The sequence below is a fragment of the Anarrhichthys ocellatus genome, unplaced genomic scaffold (assembly GCF_004355925.1).
Source record: "Anarrhichthys ocellatus isolate YVR2014 unplaced genomic scaffold, GSC_Weel_1.0 scaffold32, whole genome shotgun sequence".
NCBI classification, from domain to species: domain Eukaryota; kingdom Metazoa; phylum Chordata; class Actinopteri; order Perciformes; family Anarhichadidae; genus Anarrhichthys; species Anarrhichthys ocellatus.
The window spans coordinates 404,975-421,131 of NW_022280062.1; the positions used below are offsets into that span (position 1 = coordinate 404,975).

At 41.1% G+C, this 16,157-nt stretch overlaps 1 protein-coding gene across 4 annotated transcripts in view; it reads right to left on the minus strand.

Moving 5' to 3' along the window:
- cacna1eb (calcium channel, voltage-dependent, R type, alpha 1E subunit b) overlaps positions 1 to 15,636 on the minus strand; it is a 44,791-nt gene extending 29,155 nt beyond the window's left edge. For 2 of the 4 annotated variants that reach the window (XM_031864956.1, XM_031864955.1), the window contains exons 1-4: positions 14,689 to 15,636; positions 14,314 to 14,580; positions 10,043 to 10,148; positions 8,793 to 8,932 (exon numbers count right to left, since the gene is read on the minus strand). In XM_031864956.1, the coding sequence (XP_031720816.1) occupies positions 8,793 to 8,932; positions 10,043 to 10,148; positions 14,314 to 14,579 (512 nt within the window). In that variant the 5' untranslated portion in view covers position 14,580; positions 14,689 to 15,636. The remainder of the gene's footprint in view (positions 1 to 8,792; positions 8,933 to 10,042; positions 10,149 to 14,313; positions 14,581 to 14,688) is intronic. The other 2 variants (XM_031864958.1, XM_031864957.1) reach the window with 1 other exon arrangement.
- Positions 15,637 to 16,157: the final 521 nt, after the last annotated feature.

Below are 16,157 nucleotides of genomic sequence, written 5' to 3' on the forward strand. Positions count from 1 at the left end.
CACACACACACACACACACACACACACACACACACACACACACACACCGAGGGCATTTTCTTTTGTTTAGTTCAGAAATTGGTTTCCTGCAGAAACAAAATTCACTGAAACAATCTGCAATCATGCAAACCAACATTTTAGTCTTACAGCTTCCAATATCTTACTTATATTCCTTCAGTTTACTTGATATGCTGTTTGTATCTATTTGCATCTTACATCTTTGAGACCACAAAATATTGTTGTACAAATTCAAAAACTGGTGAAATCTGTGAGACTGGTTTAAATGACTTTATATGGGGCGCCGCAGGGTTCAATTCCTGGTTTTATTTAATATCTACATGCTTCCACTACATATAATTCACAGTTTATATTTTAATTCACAGATTTCTATCATCATCTTCAACTCAAACTGAAGCAATTATTTCCCGCCATCTACAACCAACACGTTCTCACTCCCAACTCGTCAAATACGGCAGCTTGATCCGCGGCCTTACACTTTACGTAGCCCTGTAGCATCAGTTTTGCTCGTGTCAATTTACACTCTTTACATGCATATACTGTTTTTTCAAAATTACCTTCAACGTTCACAGGAAACTACTTTGTTAGGGTTAAGTAAAAAAAAATACATGAATTATGGTTTGGGTTCAAATAAGTACGTTTCTTACGTTAAGTATGTTACATAACGCTGCAACGTAATTAACGGCTAATACCTCAACGTTGACTTTTGGTTTCCTACATGGACACGAACACCATCTCCTGGGTGAAAGTCCCATGTTTTTTGACCCATCCATTCACCCCAACATCCTCCCTTAGTGGACTTCTCACTCTTTATACTATCACATGACTTCCTTACTATACTTTGGCCGTAATGACGTCCACGTAGAGCGTCGCAGCGTTACACGTGGGGCCGCTGACCAAGCAGCCGCATTTGACGACTTAAGACTGAGAACGGGTTACTGCAACAAAGTCAAAACATTAGTGCTGATCGTACGTCACTGGCAAAACAGATCAGGATTATAGAAGCCTAATCAATCAATTCTACCACAAGATTGGTTTAAATAACAAGAATAATAGACCACAAGTCAACACCTGACACATTCCTTCACCACCAGTGAGTCAGACTACTATGATCCCGTTTCCTGTTTAACCCAGTTACTGGCAGAGCCCCAAAATATATTCTTGACCTTCTTGCACATTATAAAACATCCAGACCTCTTAGATCCTCTGAACAAAAGGTTAAACGTCTGAATAGATCTACAGTATATAACCAAATATGTCTTGCCTTCTTTAACCTTCAATATGTCAGCGCTCTACTGTACATGAAACAAAATCCAGTTTTGCAGGAGTGGGAAATTCACTCGGCATAAATATTATGTCATTACATTAATGCAGACAGATAAATGTATCATTTTTAGCAGGGCTCTCGGTACAGTAAAGAGACAATAAAACACATAGGACAGCTACACACACACACACACACACGCCCCACTACAGATTCAACTCCGTAACAATCCAGCAGCGAGTTAATGTTCATACTGAGAGGCTAATCTCTTCCTTGTTGGCTCTCTAAGTGAAGCACTGTTGCACAGTATTATACCAAACTGGCTCTGGAGAGGCTGAATTCATTACATGCACAGAATGCAGCCTCTCCCACACACCTCCACCTACACTAAGAACACCACCAAAAAACTGCAGTGATCAGCAGCATCACGTTGCTCACCATTTCAGCACAGCTCTGCGTATGGTAATGTGCAACCCAATCAACATAATGCGTCAACAAATTAATGGCTTTGAATTCAATATGGAAAAAACATAAACTGTGCGTCGAATTGGAACATTAATACTGCTCTGTTGAGCACTTATTCACTATTAGTCATAGAATAATCGGCTGAGTGTGTTTTCCATGGAAAACCCAGCTGTGACTTTAAGCTATTGTTCGTTCAGTTCACTTATGAAAGCACAATTAGAGGTGAGACCACTGCAGGTATCCTTGAAAACACCTGGCACAATACAAGAGACCTGGAGGTTTGAATCGTAACTCCTGAATTAGTTTTTAGAGTCACCAACATGATTGGAAACACTTCCAGCTTCAAATTTCCATTTTGATATTTGACTCGTAGTTTTGAGATTATCCAGGATTGTGTTGCACCAGCTGTTTGTAAATCTATCTTAAAATACATATCTTTAGAGCAAAGTCCTTTAACATTCTTGCTAACTACTAGCTAGTTTAAAACTACTTATTTGCTAAATCAAGCTACACCATTAAAACTTGAGTAATGTTTTAGCTAGTAACTATATTAATGTATAAATTGGTTGCAACATCTGTAGCACCAGCCAAACAAACACAATCAACTATTTACACACGTAAACTACAACATAACTTTCAAAATAACAATCACAAACACTATCAAACAAAACAATGTATTAGAATCAGTGAGAAATGTCTGTTCATGCTAACGTAACTGACAGTAATTTGGCCTGGCGTGTTTTGCATGAAAGTTTATAAATTGAGGTAGATTTTTGTATATAATTGAAAAACTTCCCAATTTGCAATTTAACAGCATTTTGATCAAGTGTAAGGTCAGATGTACAACTTTATCCCAACTTTAAACTAACGGGGCCGTATGTGCAAGCTAACATTAGCATTGTCAGTTAGCTACTCAACAGTTTCACCAGTTACTGGGTGGAAATATCTACCCAGCAACTATTTTGTAACAACTAATTTATATGTAAGAACTAGTTTGTTTGGTGCAATCTCCACTAAGTAAAGGCTAAAATGCTAAATTTGAATTTACAAGCAGCTGGAGCAACCGGCTCCAGGTATAAGAGTTTTAAGAGATTTAAAATTTGTATCATAATCTGGTTTAAAGACTGTAATTATTTTTGTCTATATTTTGCTCACATGGTGTATATTCCTAAATAAAGCAATGTTAATTACATCACCACAAACAAACACAACACGGAGAAAGTGGAGCCAAAGAGTAATGATCCATCACTGCTTGTTTTTTGGGTCTCAAGGCAAATAACTATATTTCCATGTACTGCTGTGTGTGTTGTACTTTATGGGAACTTGGAGGCGACAAGTCAAATACATACACAACTCACAGAAGATAGTTGATGGGGTGGGGATAGCAATCTTTAGCCCCGGGGCCCCCCTGACGGCTTAATCCAGTGATACATGCAAATACACATTAAATGATACAGATGAAAACTGTCTTGGCTTGCAATGACAGACTCACTCCTGCGTGTCTGTCTTTGTGCCAGATGGCCAATGAGTCACTCCCAACTCCCACCCAGTTGTATTATTCATCCTGTATAAAGAGCAATGATTTTAGCATAGTGCCACACTGTGTAAGAGGGAGAGCGGGTGGAACAAGGGAAAGCTGATATCCTTCATACTGCAATGCTGGGAAGCTGACAGAGACACCTCGGGATCAATAACATTCAGGTCTGATGAGGGAGTTGTTAGAACTAATCCAACAACACAAGGGTAACAGGCTCACTGGCAACACTCAGCCTTATAAATGGAGTAACACACACACACACACACACACACACACACCCATGCACAAGTCGTTTGAGACACAATCACGTTGCTAATCAAAGCATCGTGTCCACCTGCGCCAATCTGCGTTTGCCGCAGGACATAATTGACCATTTTAGGAATCCGTGAATTAAATTGGTTTTTGGGTAAGTTGTTCTAGCTGCTCCGTTTTGCTACACACTCGTCACTCAGATTAAGGATTTTAATTGAGCTCGGTGTCCCAGCAGATTCACTTCTACCAATTCATTAATACGAAATGGAATGAATGCCGCCAGCGCTGGCCCAGTGGCCTCGATTTTATTCCCGACTGGCCTCTATGACACATGTGTGTTTTCTTTTAAGTCTGACTTACTTGTACTGTGCCACCAGAGTGCTTGTGTGAGTGCGTGTGCATATGTGTGTGTGTGTGTGTGTGTGTTTGACAGAGTGGAGAGGAGAGGAGAGCAGCATATGTGCTACCAGAAAATGTGTCAGATAGGTGGCAGGAAACCAGGTCGCCAGTTACCAGCTGTGGCTGGAATTGGGCGAGATGATCTGTGGACTGCTTTTTGACGATTTTGTGATTTTCTATACTGTAAATTGTCAGTTGTATGAGAAGAACTTAACTTCAACAGTTGAGTCTATAGAAACCATATAACTGTTACTTCACCATCGTGTGTGGTTACAGGTGCAACAAAGCACACTTGTGGACTTTTTGGACTTCAGTTCAGCCTTTAATCCAATTTTTCTCAACTGTCTGCACAGCAAGCTGCTACAGCTGCAGGTACCTGGAGTGGTTTACAGCCTTCCTAACCAACAGGAAGCAGCAGCAAGAACTTGGCGGTCACCTGTCTGCCCCCCCGCCTACAACACCGGAGCTCCACAGGGTCGTGTCCTCTCCCCATATCTGTTCTCCCTGTACACCGATCACTGCACCTCCTCCTGCCACACTTCTATCAAGCTGGTCAAGTTTACCTATGTGACCCCGGTCCAATGCCTCTTGGGCAAAGGGACAAGTGTCTGTGAGTGTTCTGCATGATGCCAGAGCCAGTAGTATAGTGGCTTAGCCGTCACACTGCCTCTTCACAAAGCACCTATCCGGCCTCCATCAGAACCAGGACCACCAGACCATCACTCTCCTCAACAACCCATCCTACCTCCCTCCTTCATTCCACGACCACCCATCAAACATTGTCCCCTTCTAGGTTTAAGTATGAGTGAAAACATGCAGCTGTCTGTATGATTACAGCTGTAATCCATACAGTGTTTGACCACCTCTGTAACTTAATTCATTGATCTACAGAAACTAACCGTTTAGATAATCAAGTAATTGTTTAAACCATTTTAAATATAAAAGAATGCTCAAGTTTAGGTGCTTTTACTTCCTCAAATGTGATTATTTCCTGGTTTTCTTAGTCTTTTATTATAGTGAACTAAATTCTTTGGGTTTTGGACCATTTGTTAGACAAACAAGCATTTTAATTAATCAACTTGAGTACAACCTGTACTTCCTCTTTTATGTCCCATGTAGACGAGGGGATCGGAACCAAATCATTTCAAATAATTGTTAAAAGTGTATTAATAATGACAATGATTGTTATGTAAGACACACATTTTCAAGTTCCCACCGATGTGTTTTGGAGGACTGTAATTGGGTCCACACACCACAGCTCGCTCTGAGCTCCATCAAACTGTTACACAACTTGCACCACTGGCCTTCAAGTGATATCCTACGCCAAATCTCTATTTATAGCAACACTCACATTTTGAATGCATGATGGGTGGCTGGTAAAAACAACAGCTTACGGTCATCTGGTTGGTTTCAACAGATTCACAGCAGAATTAAAGTATTTAAACAGACAAGCAGCTCATTCATTTAGTCATACTTTGACTGAAACATACTGAACATAGGGGTAGACACAAGAGAAGTGGATTATGTTGCAGGTGTGGTTTGTTTCTGTAAGTTTTTTATGGATATTTGATCGTGATCATGAAAAGCCATTGTAACTTAAACAGGTTCAAGCTGTTGCTGTAGGAAACTACAAATTAAAATCCTCATTGAGAATTTACATCAAATTATTAAGTCTTTGCATTTTTATATGTAGTTTCTCGGGTAGTACTTTAAGGTTTAAATCACAAACTATTCTGAATGCCTGTAAATAAACAGAAAAGACAAATGTACAGACATGTTTTCTCCAGCCATGTGCAACCAGCACTGTAGATCAAGAAACACAACTAGTCAAAGGGTTGTGAATAACGAGCTGTCGCTTTGAACAAACAGCGCTTCATTTCTTTTGGCTAACGCGCCAATTATTGAGAAACTGAAAGCAAATTGTTTTGGAGCAAACCGATGCCAAATGAGAGAATTTCAAAGCATCCCAGTAAAGCAACCAGTGAGGTAACAACTGTTCAGAGCAGATTATTAAAACCGACTCAACACTTCTGTCACCAACACAGCTGTTGAGTGTTTCGGCCGGCAGTAACTGGTCTGCAAACGTGATGCTGATGTGCCTTTTATGTAAGAGGCCGAGAGAAAGAGAGACAGCGGGACGAAAAGACACAGAGGAATAAGAGATACTGAGAAAGAGAAAGATGTGGGTGTCGGGGTGAAATGAGATGTCAACACACCAAAAGCAATCTTTCCTGCATGCTGAATAATGTACACTTAGCCATAACAGCACAGGAGCGGTAACAATGCTTAAGTCCTGCGCAATGAATTCACAAAACCCAGTCTTATAGGGAACAAATGAAGTCTACCATTATGGTTTTTTCTGTCTCTCCATCATCCTTTCTACCCATTTTTTCCACTCTCCCTTTCTTCTCTCTTTCTCTACGCCATCCATCCATTCTTTCAGTGCATTTTGCATAACAGCGCTGCATTCACATTTAATTCACAGAGGTCCTGGGGGCGAACCGAAGCAGGTTTTAGACACAACTGCCAATCCACTTATCCACCCACCTATCGCTGACTGCAGAGCCTGACTGTGCCATGGAAACACACATTTCCTTTGCATTTACGTGTGGTATTTTTCTGCGGATGCATCTAGTGTTTATACACGCTGTACACGCTAATAGGGAAAATTCAACAACAACAAATCAACAATAAAGACCTGCCTATCGGGCCAACCACGGCTGGCCATGTGTCAGACGCGAGGTGCAGCATGCGGGGATTACAAACCGCAGCACAAGCACGCATGGCAACAACATTGATAAACGTCGACACAAGCAGCGTCATATGCGTGAGTGCACCAACACAACTTGACAATCAGTGTCTCGAAATTAATCTTTTGCTTCACCAGCCACAGCCTGGTAAAGTAAAAATGAATTCTGTCAAAATTAATTGCAGAATCAGTTGCTGAGCATTCATTTAAAACTTTTTTTTTCTCTCCGCTCTCTCATACAATCAGTGAAGTTTGGAATTCATCATGGAGTTCGACCAAATTCAAAATTAAAAGAGAGCAGTTGGAGGCGTACCTCATGGCGCACGCACTCATATGCACGTGCACAAACATCGTGATGACAGTTACGTGGCATTTTAATATTGAAAGGCTACTTTTGCTGACGTTAGATTCTAGAAGGCAATTAGAATGAGGCTGGTAACATTTTTCTTGTAAACAAATCCCATGAAAAGACCATAATCAACGATTTTATTGCTCCTACTAACAAGCCTGTGTAGCCAAATTATGATGAAGCTTATTCCTCTTAGCTTCCTCTTAGCTTGTTAGCTTGTTAGCGGTCAGAGCTAACAAACTGTTGCTCATAGACTGGAGTTTAATGACATAAAGTTACTGTTGAAATCAGCTATCCAGAGATATTTAACAATCATACAAACAGCGGATATTCCTTTTTCATAGTGGAAGACAAAGTCACAGCAATTGACATCACATAACATGACAGTAAATTATTAGCACTGCTGACGAGCAACTGTTTTTAACTAGACGTAACATACTCTACCTACTTTTATCAAACATATAGCCACAACATATTGCAATACATTGCTTGTCTTGGAAAAGACAAATGCCACCTCAGCGCTACAGTTAGCTCTACTAGCTTTTGTTGCTCTGCCAGGGCTCCTGTTGCTAAACTAATGAGATGTTGTTTAATGTAAAAAAAAACAAAAAAAGCATTATTTTTTTATCATCAGTAAAACCAATGTCGCAAAGAATATGGATACAAATACCAGGTATCATGTTCCAGTTTTCCATAGTGATGAAAAAAAAGGAAAGCCTTTGTGAGAAAATACATTATTGAAGCTGGTTTTACTGAAGCTAGCATGGAAAGGTGACAGGGCTGGCTGTTTGACGACATAAACGACTACTTAAATTGAAAAAAAACAACGTTTCTCAAGCCCAACACTGTGACCAGCAGTGTAATTAATGTAACGGTGGTATAAAGAGAGCAACTGTGAGGTAGCTAATGGTAAGCCTTTCCAGTCTCTAGACTGCTCAAAGGGCTTTTACATTACATGTCATTCACCCATTTACATCCATTCATACACTGATGACAGGGGCTACCATGCAAGGAGCCACCTGCGCATCAGGGGTATCTAACATTCACACCCATTCACATACCGATGGTGCAGCCTTCGGGAGCAATTTGGGGTTTATAGCTAGCTGGTTGTCACAGTGACATTATCTGCACTGTTACGTCTCACCATTTTGCTAAATATGCTAACATTTAGCCACGCAATGCAACTTTACTATACAATAGCTGAGAATGTAGCAAGGCAGTGAAAACAAATACCAGCATTGAGTATATTGTGACAAGTTTTGCCTAAAAATATCCACAATTTGTAACATCCTTAACAATAACAGCAAAATAACACTTACATCCTCATTAAACAGTGCTGACCTTTTTCACAGCAAGCATTTCCACATGCCATAGTAAGAGAAACACAGGTGTAATTAATAATGTTAATGATGTTAATGATTGTTTATGTTATTAGTCACACATGTGCTTTACCCAGCTATGACTGCTTTAGAGAAGATCTATTAAGCATCCAGGCAGAATGAGGAAACACATGAGGAAAGCCTTGCAAGAAGTTTAGACACTACTGCCAATCCAAAGTCTAAGTGCAGTTGCTTTGCTCTGATTTGATTGGCTCGCCGTCAGAGAGCAGGCGATGTTCAAAACGTTGGTTCGCTACAGAGAACTGATATTTGTTCCTCCACCAAAAACAGATTTCGCCAGTATGCTTGGCAAGTAGTAACTTGGGAATATGCTGACAATGTTTACAACACACATTTCCCGCTTCCAGGCTGTCACTCACCCACTGAGCACGACGATGAAGTCCATGACATTCCAGCCGTTCCTCAGGTAGGAGCCTTTATGGAAAACAAAACCGAGGGCCACCAGCTTTATCCCCGCCTCGAAGCAGAAGATCCCAATGAAGTACGGCTCTGTCTTCTCCTGTGGAAATAAATGTACAAGCAGCAGATCAGCAGAGCCTGTAGGACACATGTCAAAACTATAACCTGTTGGGTTTGATGTGTACACGCTGGCACACAGAAAACACACGACCATAATGTCATGATAGCTCATACACGGACATTTTCACTACTTTAGTACTTTACTTAAAGAAACAAGTGTTGCATTTAGGGGGATTTATTGGAGATGGAATTTGATATCAGTTAGTATGTTTTCTTTAGTGTATAATCACCTGAAGATATGTATAGTTGTGTTTTTGATACCTAAGAATGAGTCGTTTATTTCTAAATACGGAGCGGGACATCTTCACAGAGGCGGCTGCCATGTATCTACAGTAGCCCAGAAGAGACAAAACTAACATGGCTCTAGGTGGGGTCATTTGCGTTTTTCACCTTTTCGCGGCAGCCACCGTTGTTCTCCTACACGCTTCGCACACGGGAAAAGTTTCAGTTGGTTGCAATCTGTAACCTTTCCGCTAGATGCCGCCAAATATATCACACTGGCCCTTTAAGTAAGAGTGGCAATACCACCATTAAAATGACTCCATTACAGGTAATAATCCCACAATCATGAGCAGCATTTTAATATTGTCACGGTGGAGCTACTTTTAACAATGTATGACGCTTTAATCTATAACTACTTTTTTTGATAATCTGATTAAATGTTTTATATTTAACATCCTAAACTGATCTCTCTAATGGTCTACCTAAAAATTATACTAAAATAATCTTCTCTAGTCTTGGTCTCTTAGTCTTGTTATTTTCCAACACAGAAGGTAAATTTGTATGTGCCATTTGTCCTCCTGTTTCCAAAACACAACATTTAAACAGTGTAAGTTATCTTTCTCAACCATTTCCATCCACCACCTTCTTAAAATGCTTCATGCTAATAGAAAATAATCCTTAACTGAGAGGAAGCTTTTACTTTGGGGGATTCTGACCTTATTCTTGTGATTACTGCAGTTTAAGTCACAAAACTTGATCTTCATAAACTCTCAGTCGTTCTGCTTTACTTTGGTATCCATATCTCACAACAACCTCGCCCACGAACCGGTCTTTCTATCGAGGATGTGAAAACTGATTTTGTCCTCACCAGTCTCTTTGCCATGGGGGTCTTATCCTCTCCAGGGAGGTGCTGCTCCAAGGCCAGGACGACACAGTTGGCGGTGATGGTGGCCAGGATCATGTACTCAAATGGTGTAAAGGCCACAAAGTTAAGGAAAGCACTTTTACTCCAACACAAGGAGAAAACTAACACGTAACAAACAAACAAACGCTGACACACACACATATGACAATATACTGTGCATCATCACACAAACAACCAAATCTGCATATTCTAAGTGAAACACGCGTATATGTTTAATACACTAACAGTCGTGTTATTCTTTATCCACAGTATCTTATCTAAGTCACAAATACTTCAAAGTGCATTTGTGCGTGGTTTAGTGCAAAGGAGGAAAGAAAAGCCATAGATGGATGGATGATTACATGACAGATGAATTATGGTTCATATTCTCTGGTGTTGGAGGCAATCTGTTAGAGAGATTGCAGTATCCATGGCAACGTGCTTTTAAAAAAAGTGTTTTTCTACGAAGAGGAGAAAGAGGCAGGTTAGGGAGGGAATGAGAGCGCGGGGAAGTCACCTTGGCCCGACTGGTTTAACTACACAAACTACGGCACACAGTCCTCGTCACTCCTCTCACTGTACACCGCTGACACCACACAGCATGTGTCACACGGTGCATTCATTTGAGTGTCTCACGTCTTCAAAGCGTTACCTCTTTACTACGGAAGATTGTGAGTTGATTTACTTCATTGTGAGGTTTCACAAACCCTGTCTGGTTTGAAACAAACCAGACAGTTGTGATATCCTCGATAATAAACCAGAGGCAAACGACACATTCAACTACAGTTTAAACAATACAAGTAACAGATGCCAGAGTTACACATGTGTTTATGACTGGATGAATGATGTAATGCTGAAACAATTAGTCAGAAAATGGATCATGAACACATTTGATAATCGCTTCAATTTTTAAAGTAATTTTTCAGAAAAAAAAAGCCCCAAACCGTCCTGCTTCTTCATGCTTTAGATCTTTGTAAATCTCAGACTCTTGGTCTTAAAAACAAATAATAATTTGAAGATGTCACCTCGTGCTCTGGGAAACTGTGATGAGCATCTTGTACAGTTTCCAACATTTTATAGACTAATTGTAAAAAATAATCATTATCTGCTGAGAATAATACAAGAATTTGATGTTTCATTATGAAATAATGAATAAACAAATGTAATGAAAGCTGCAATCTTGCATTAAAACATTTTAGAGTTGAACTGATCAGCCAATTAACACAAACATATCACCACCTATTTTGGTAATCAATTAACCGTTGAAGTCATTTTTAAGCAGAAATGTTGAACATTATTTAGTTCCATCTTCTCAGTTGTGATGATTTGCTGCTTATTATCACTATCACATTATCTTATGTGATAATGAGCTGATAATAAGTGTTAGCATGCAATTTGATGATGTCACATTGGGCTTCTTCTTCTTACGTGAATAATTCCTTCCAGGATAATCACAAATCACTGATCTCAACCTCTCAAATCTGCCAATCCAAATTTTTCACAAGTGGATTCCTGCAGAGACTTTAAACAGGAACACGACTCTTCACCACATTTCCTGCAAGAAACTTGTGTCAGGGCTGATCTGTGCAGTTGCAGCTGGAAGTGAGAGCACATTTGTGCGTCTTGATGTGACTCCAAATTCAGAACTTAAGTGTCATTGTTTTGTGTAGGTTTTTAAGCTTTGAAGTTGACATTATTTCTTGAAGCACTTGCATCATTTCTATATTTTCTCAGGAATGACATCTACTGCAGTAGATTTTTTTCTCAGGGCTGAAACACCTGTTTGTACGTGTGCGTGCATGGGCCCTACAGTATATGTGCATATGTGTGAACCAGCATGCGACTATGTGCCCCAACACTTGTCGGTGCTTGTGACTTTCAGTCCCCCGGAGTTCCCATGAGGCAGCTGCTCCTTGTTATTAATTTTCCTGCCTTCAGTGAAATGGGGTCAGTGACTCACAGAGGAGCGCTGTGATGGGGCCCTCTGGGACACACACTGACTCACATTGACAGGTCCACATTATTGCCATTGAAGACAGAAAATAGCTGAAGTGGGAAATACTTAATAAATCTCGCCCCCTCCAGCTGCCCTTTACTATCTGTTACCTGCACCAGAGATCGTGCTTGTTTAGGACCATTTAGGACAAAATCACATACAGTTAACCATGCCGTTGTCTTTTAGATATTTAATGTTTTTTTATGATCTTCAAGCAGCTGCTTATTTTGGTTTTAGTTTAGTACTTGGAATAGGGTGCCAGGGTGGGTTTATCTGGGCTCTACTCTGCCTTTTCTCTTCAATTTGTTGTGGCTGTTTCTCTGTTTTTAACTGGAGGCATTTATAACATTTAGAATGCAACAATATATTAGTTGTCTGGTCCATGAAATGTGGAATTAGGGGATGATTGGTATTATTTTTGAAAGATTACTTTAACGATTAACTGATTCTCAAAATGTTTGCAGTTTTATTTTCTGTCTATCAACTGATGTGAAATCCAAATCAAGTCTGCAGTTATGCTGTCAAAGTTACATTCTTAATGGAGTGTGATGGATTAGATAATGAATTAAAGCGTAATGGCTCTTTGTGTTGTATGCAAATTAATGGAAACCACTGGCATAAAAACATACCTGGTCAGCAGTGATGTAAAGAATACACGAAGGCTGCAACTAATCATTATTTTTAGAATGCATTAATCTGTCGATTGCTTATCAGAATTTTCTAACCATTCTATAAAAACATCAGAAAACAGCAAAACGTTATCCACCCTAGTTTCCAAGACTCTAAGGTGACATCTGAAAATATCTTCTTTTGTCTGACCAACAGTCAAAAACTCAAAGATATCCTGCTTACAATGATATACAACAAAGAAAAGCACACTGGATCATTTGTAAATGAATCAAAGCGATTAATCGATTATTAATGCACTTGCCGGTTAATTTTCTTTTGCAGGAATTGGTACAATCCTTCAACTTAACTCTATGGTGCAGAGACTTCGGCCTACATTGGGCAACGGAAGTCCCATATTCTTCTAAACTTGTGAGAAATACCATACTGTGACACTCCAATCTATTTGTGCAGGAACATATACAATCAAAGAAACAGCATAGCAATGAATGCGAATGAATCCATTTTTTTCACTTGCAAATCTCCGAAGTTGGACGCTGTGAGCAATATCTGGGTCTCACCCAGTCGATACTCTGACATGTGCTGCTCTCACAGCCCACGATCCACCACAGTACTACTGGCCAGCTCTCTCCCACATACCTCTACCTCTGTGATACCGACAGTCACATTACCATGCTGCCTGGCCAGCTAGTCTTGACCACTAGCCCCACTCCCACACACAAAACAGAGCCTGCAGTTAGGTAACAGTGGGAGACTGGCACGCTGCACTGAAGGGGGTGTAAGACAGGAGGAGCAGTGGGCAGATATGGCAACTGAGTAATGCTGTTGAACTGATCATGCTTTAAAAATGTCTAAATATGTACACGATATATCAGGAACATGACAAGCAGCACTAATAGATTCTGATGTTTGGCCTGTAATTGGTATATATATATATATATATATATATATATATATTGCATGCACTCTGCATTCACGTTAAATTAACTCGCTGCACCTGCTGGCAAAATAACTTCCCTGGCAATCTTTGTTGGAGCTGCAGAAGTTCAGGAGAGAGAAACCGTTTGGCTGAAGCAGGAAGCAGAGAAACGCTGGTGGATTTGAACTGACACCTACTCATGGCCGGGTTCATATTCCAATGAGCACTAAGGCAAGCAGAGATGTGCCTACATGCCACCCCCACAGTGAGCAGAACTGCTTCTAATGATCACCACTAACTTTCTGTCTTCTGCCAACACTGGAGCCCATGGAGCCCACGGATGAATAGAATCGGGGGCAAGTTGCTGAGCAGAATTACTAGAAGAAAGGTTAAACTCAGCTGTGCAGGGTCAATCAATTAATCCCGTGATTTAACGAGCAGCTGGAGATCATTATGCAGATCAGAAACCACTAAACAAAGAGGGTCCCTATGTGAAGGTGTCATGCAAAACACATTGACAGCACTGAGATTGCACTGAAGAAACTACTTTTGTCACTTGTGAGTGAATGGGAGTTGTGCTTTTCATGCTGCCTGTAGCTGTCCATGGTGCTGAACTGACAACGTGCACCTTCTTTCTAATTAACTTTCAGGAAAGCAAACACAACTTCAAACACGTTTCTTATGGAAGGATATGGCCACTCAATGAATCGCCTCGCCGTTCTCCTAATGATGTTGTCCTCTGCGAAGATGAAGAGCGCCCTGTTAACGGTGAGGCAGTTCTGCCGGTGGGGGACGGGGTTATACATAGCCATGGTCCGGGCCCGCTGCGCCTTGGCTTGCTTCATGGAAGCCGTGAGCCCCGCCGCCACCGCGTCCTGTCCTTCCCCGCTGCCGCGCTCCACGTCCCCATCTCCGGAGTCCACCGTGCTGGGAGCAGACTCGTCTCCGAACCGAGCCATTCTGCAAAAAAGAGATGAGGAGACCACCGGCTTAGATAGGTTTCGCTACGGGTCGACTTAAAGACAAAATGTGAAGTGGAGTTAAACGGGGGGAGAAAAAAGGATCCACCTTTAATCCGGTGACAGCTTTTCGAGCGCCAAGATTCCCAAAAAGTTGCAGATTCCTATCACTCCATATCCACAAGAAAAAAACCCGGATTATATCATTCAGTTGGCTAATATTTTAGGAGGGAAACATCATCCATTTACTGAAAGAAGAATCAGGCGAACAAGCTGCAAAATCTCGTCATCTCTGAGATCCCATCTGTTTAACAGCGCGTTACAATCAGCTCTGAGCAACTTTTAATGTGCGCGTCTCTAAACTCTGCAGGCAGCGGGAGGGAGGGGGAAAAAACCTATCGATTTTCTATCAACAGCTCTTTTAGATCTGACAAAGCGGCAGCTGCGTGATCCAAAACTACTGTGTGCTCATCAGAGAGACAGATCCGAGGGAAGTCCTCGCAAACTTTACGCATCTTCTCGACCCGGTAAACTTGAAAGAAAAGAGGGAAGATCTCACGTGAAAGGAAGCCCGTTTAACGCGTCTAGACCAGATTCTTTAAATAAGAGAGAGAGAAAAAACTGCACACGAAGTTATTCTCTAATCAATCAGAAAATGCAGCGAGAGAGTTGCTTGAATCTCCAGGTCATCTTACAGTCATATCACCTGCTGGAAAATGAGCACGCAGCAGCCCCCTCCCACAGTAATATTTCATGATGGAGATTTCAAAATCCATCTGAATGAAGGCTGACTGGAGAGGAGGGACATATATTTTGTAACCATAGCAATTCGAGTTTGCTGAGGATGAACAAAAACAGTTCCCAAAAAAAACAAAAAAAAGAGCCTATATGGGCTACAGCAGGCTGTGTGGGTATCAAAAACAATTATGTAAAGAAGTTAGTGGGTGCAGTGGCAAGAGAAAGGGGTGTGAAACTATATTTAATACTAAAGGAGAGACAATGCACAGACAAAGACAACACGCGTGGGGATGGGGCAAAAAAAGAAATGACCTAATAGTGATTTATAGAACAGGGGCTTGACTCAATCCCCCCCCCCCCCCTCCCATTTGATAGTCAGACAGCATTGTCATATTTTCATTAATGGAGACAGACTTGCACTATTAGAAACATTTAAAAACTAGGCCATTGTGCTAATATTGGAGTAAAAGTCAGGAGCAAAAAATAGAGCATGAAATAGATCGGAGGGCTGCTCCCTTTTTTGAGGGAGCAGAGAAGAAAGCAGGGTCTTTTTTTGCGCTCAGTGCCACAAGTGAGACCTCATTATAGACAACGAGGCTCTCTCGCTCCATCTGCTGCTCTCCTCCCTTCCCCACTGTTTCCTGAAGATGACCACTTCAGCACCCACGGACACGGTATTATCCAATCATGGCTGAAGCCGCTGTTTGCCAAGTCAAATAAACGCAGGGAAAATCAACCCGGGGCATCATCCCTGACACATGACATCACCCTCTTCTGCTGACTGACAGACTCAACTGTGCAGCAGCACAATAGCTAAGGTATCAAAGTGTGCAGACGGGC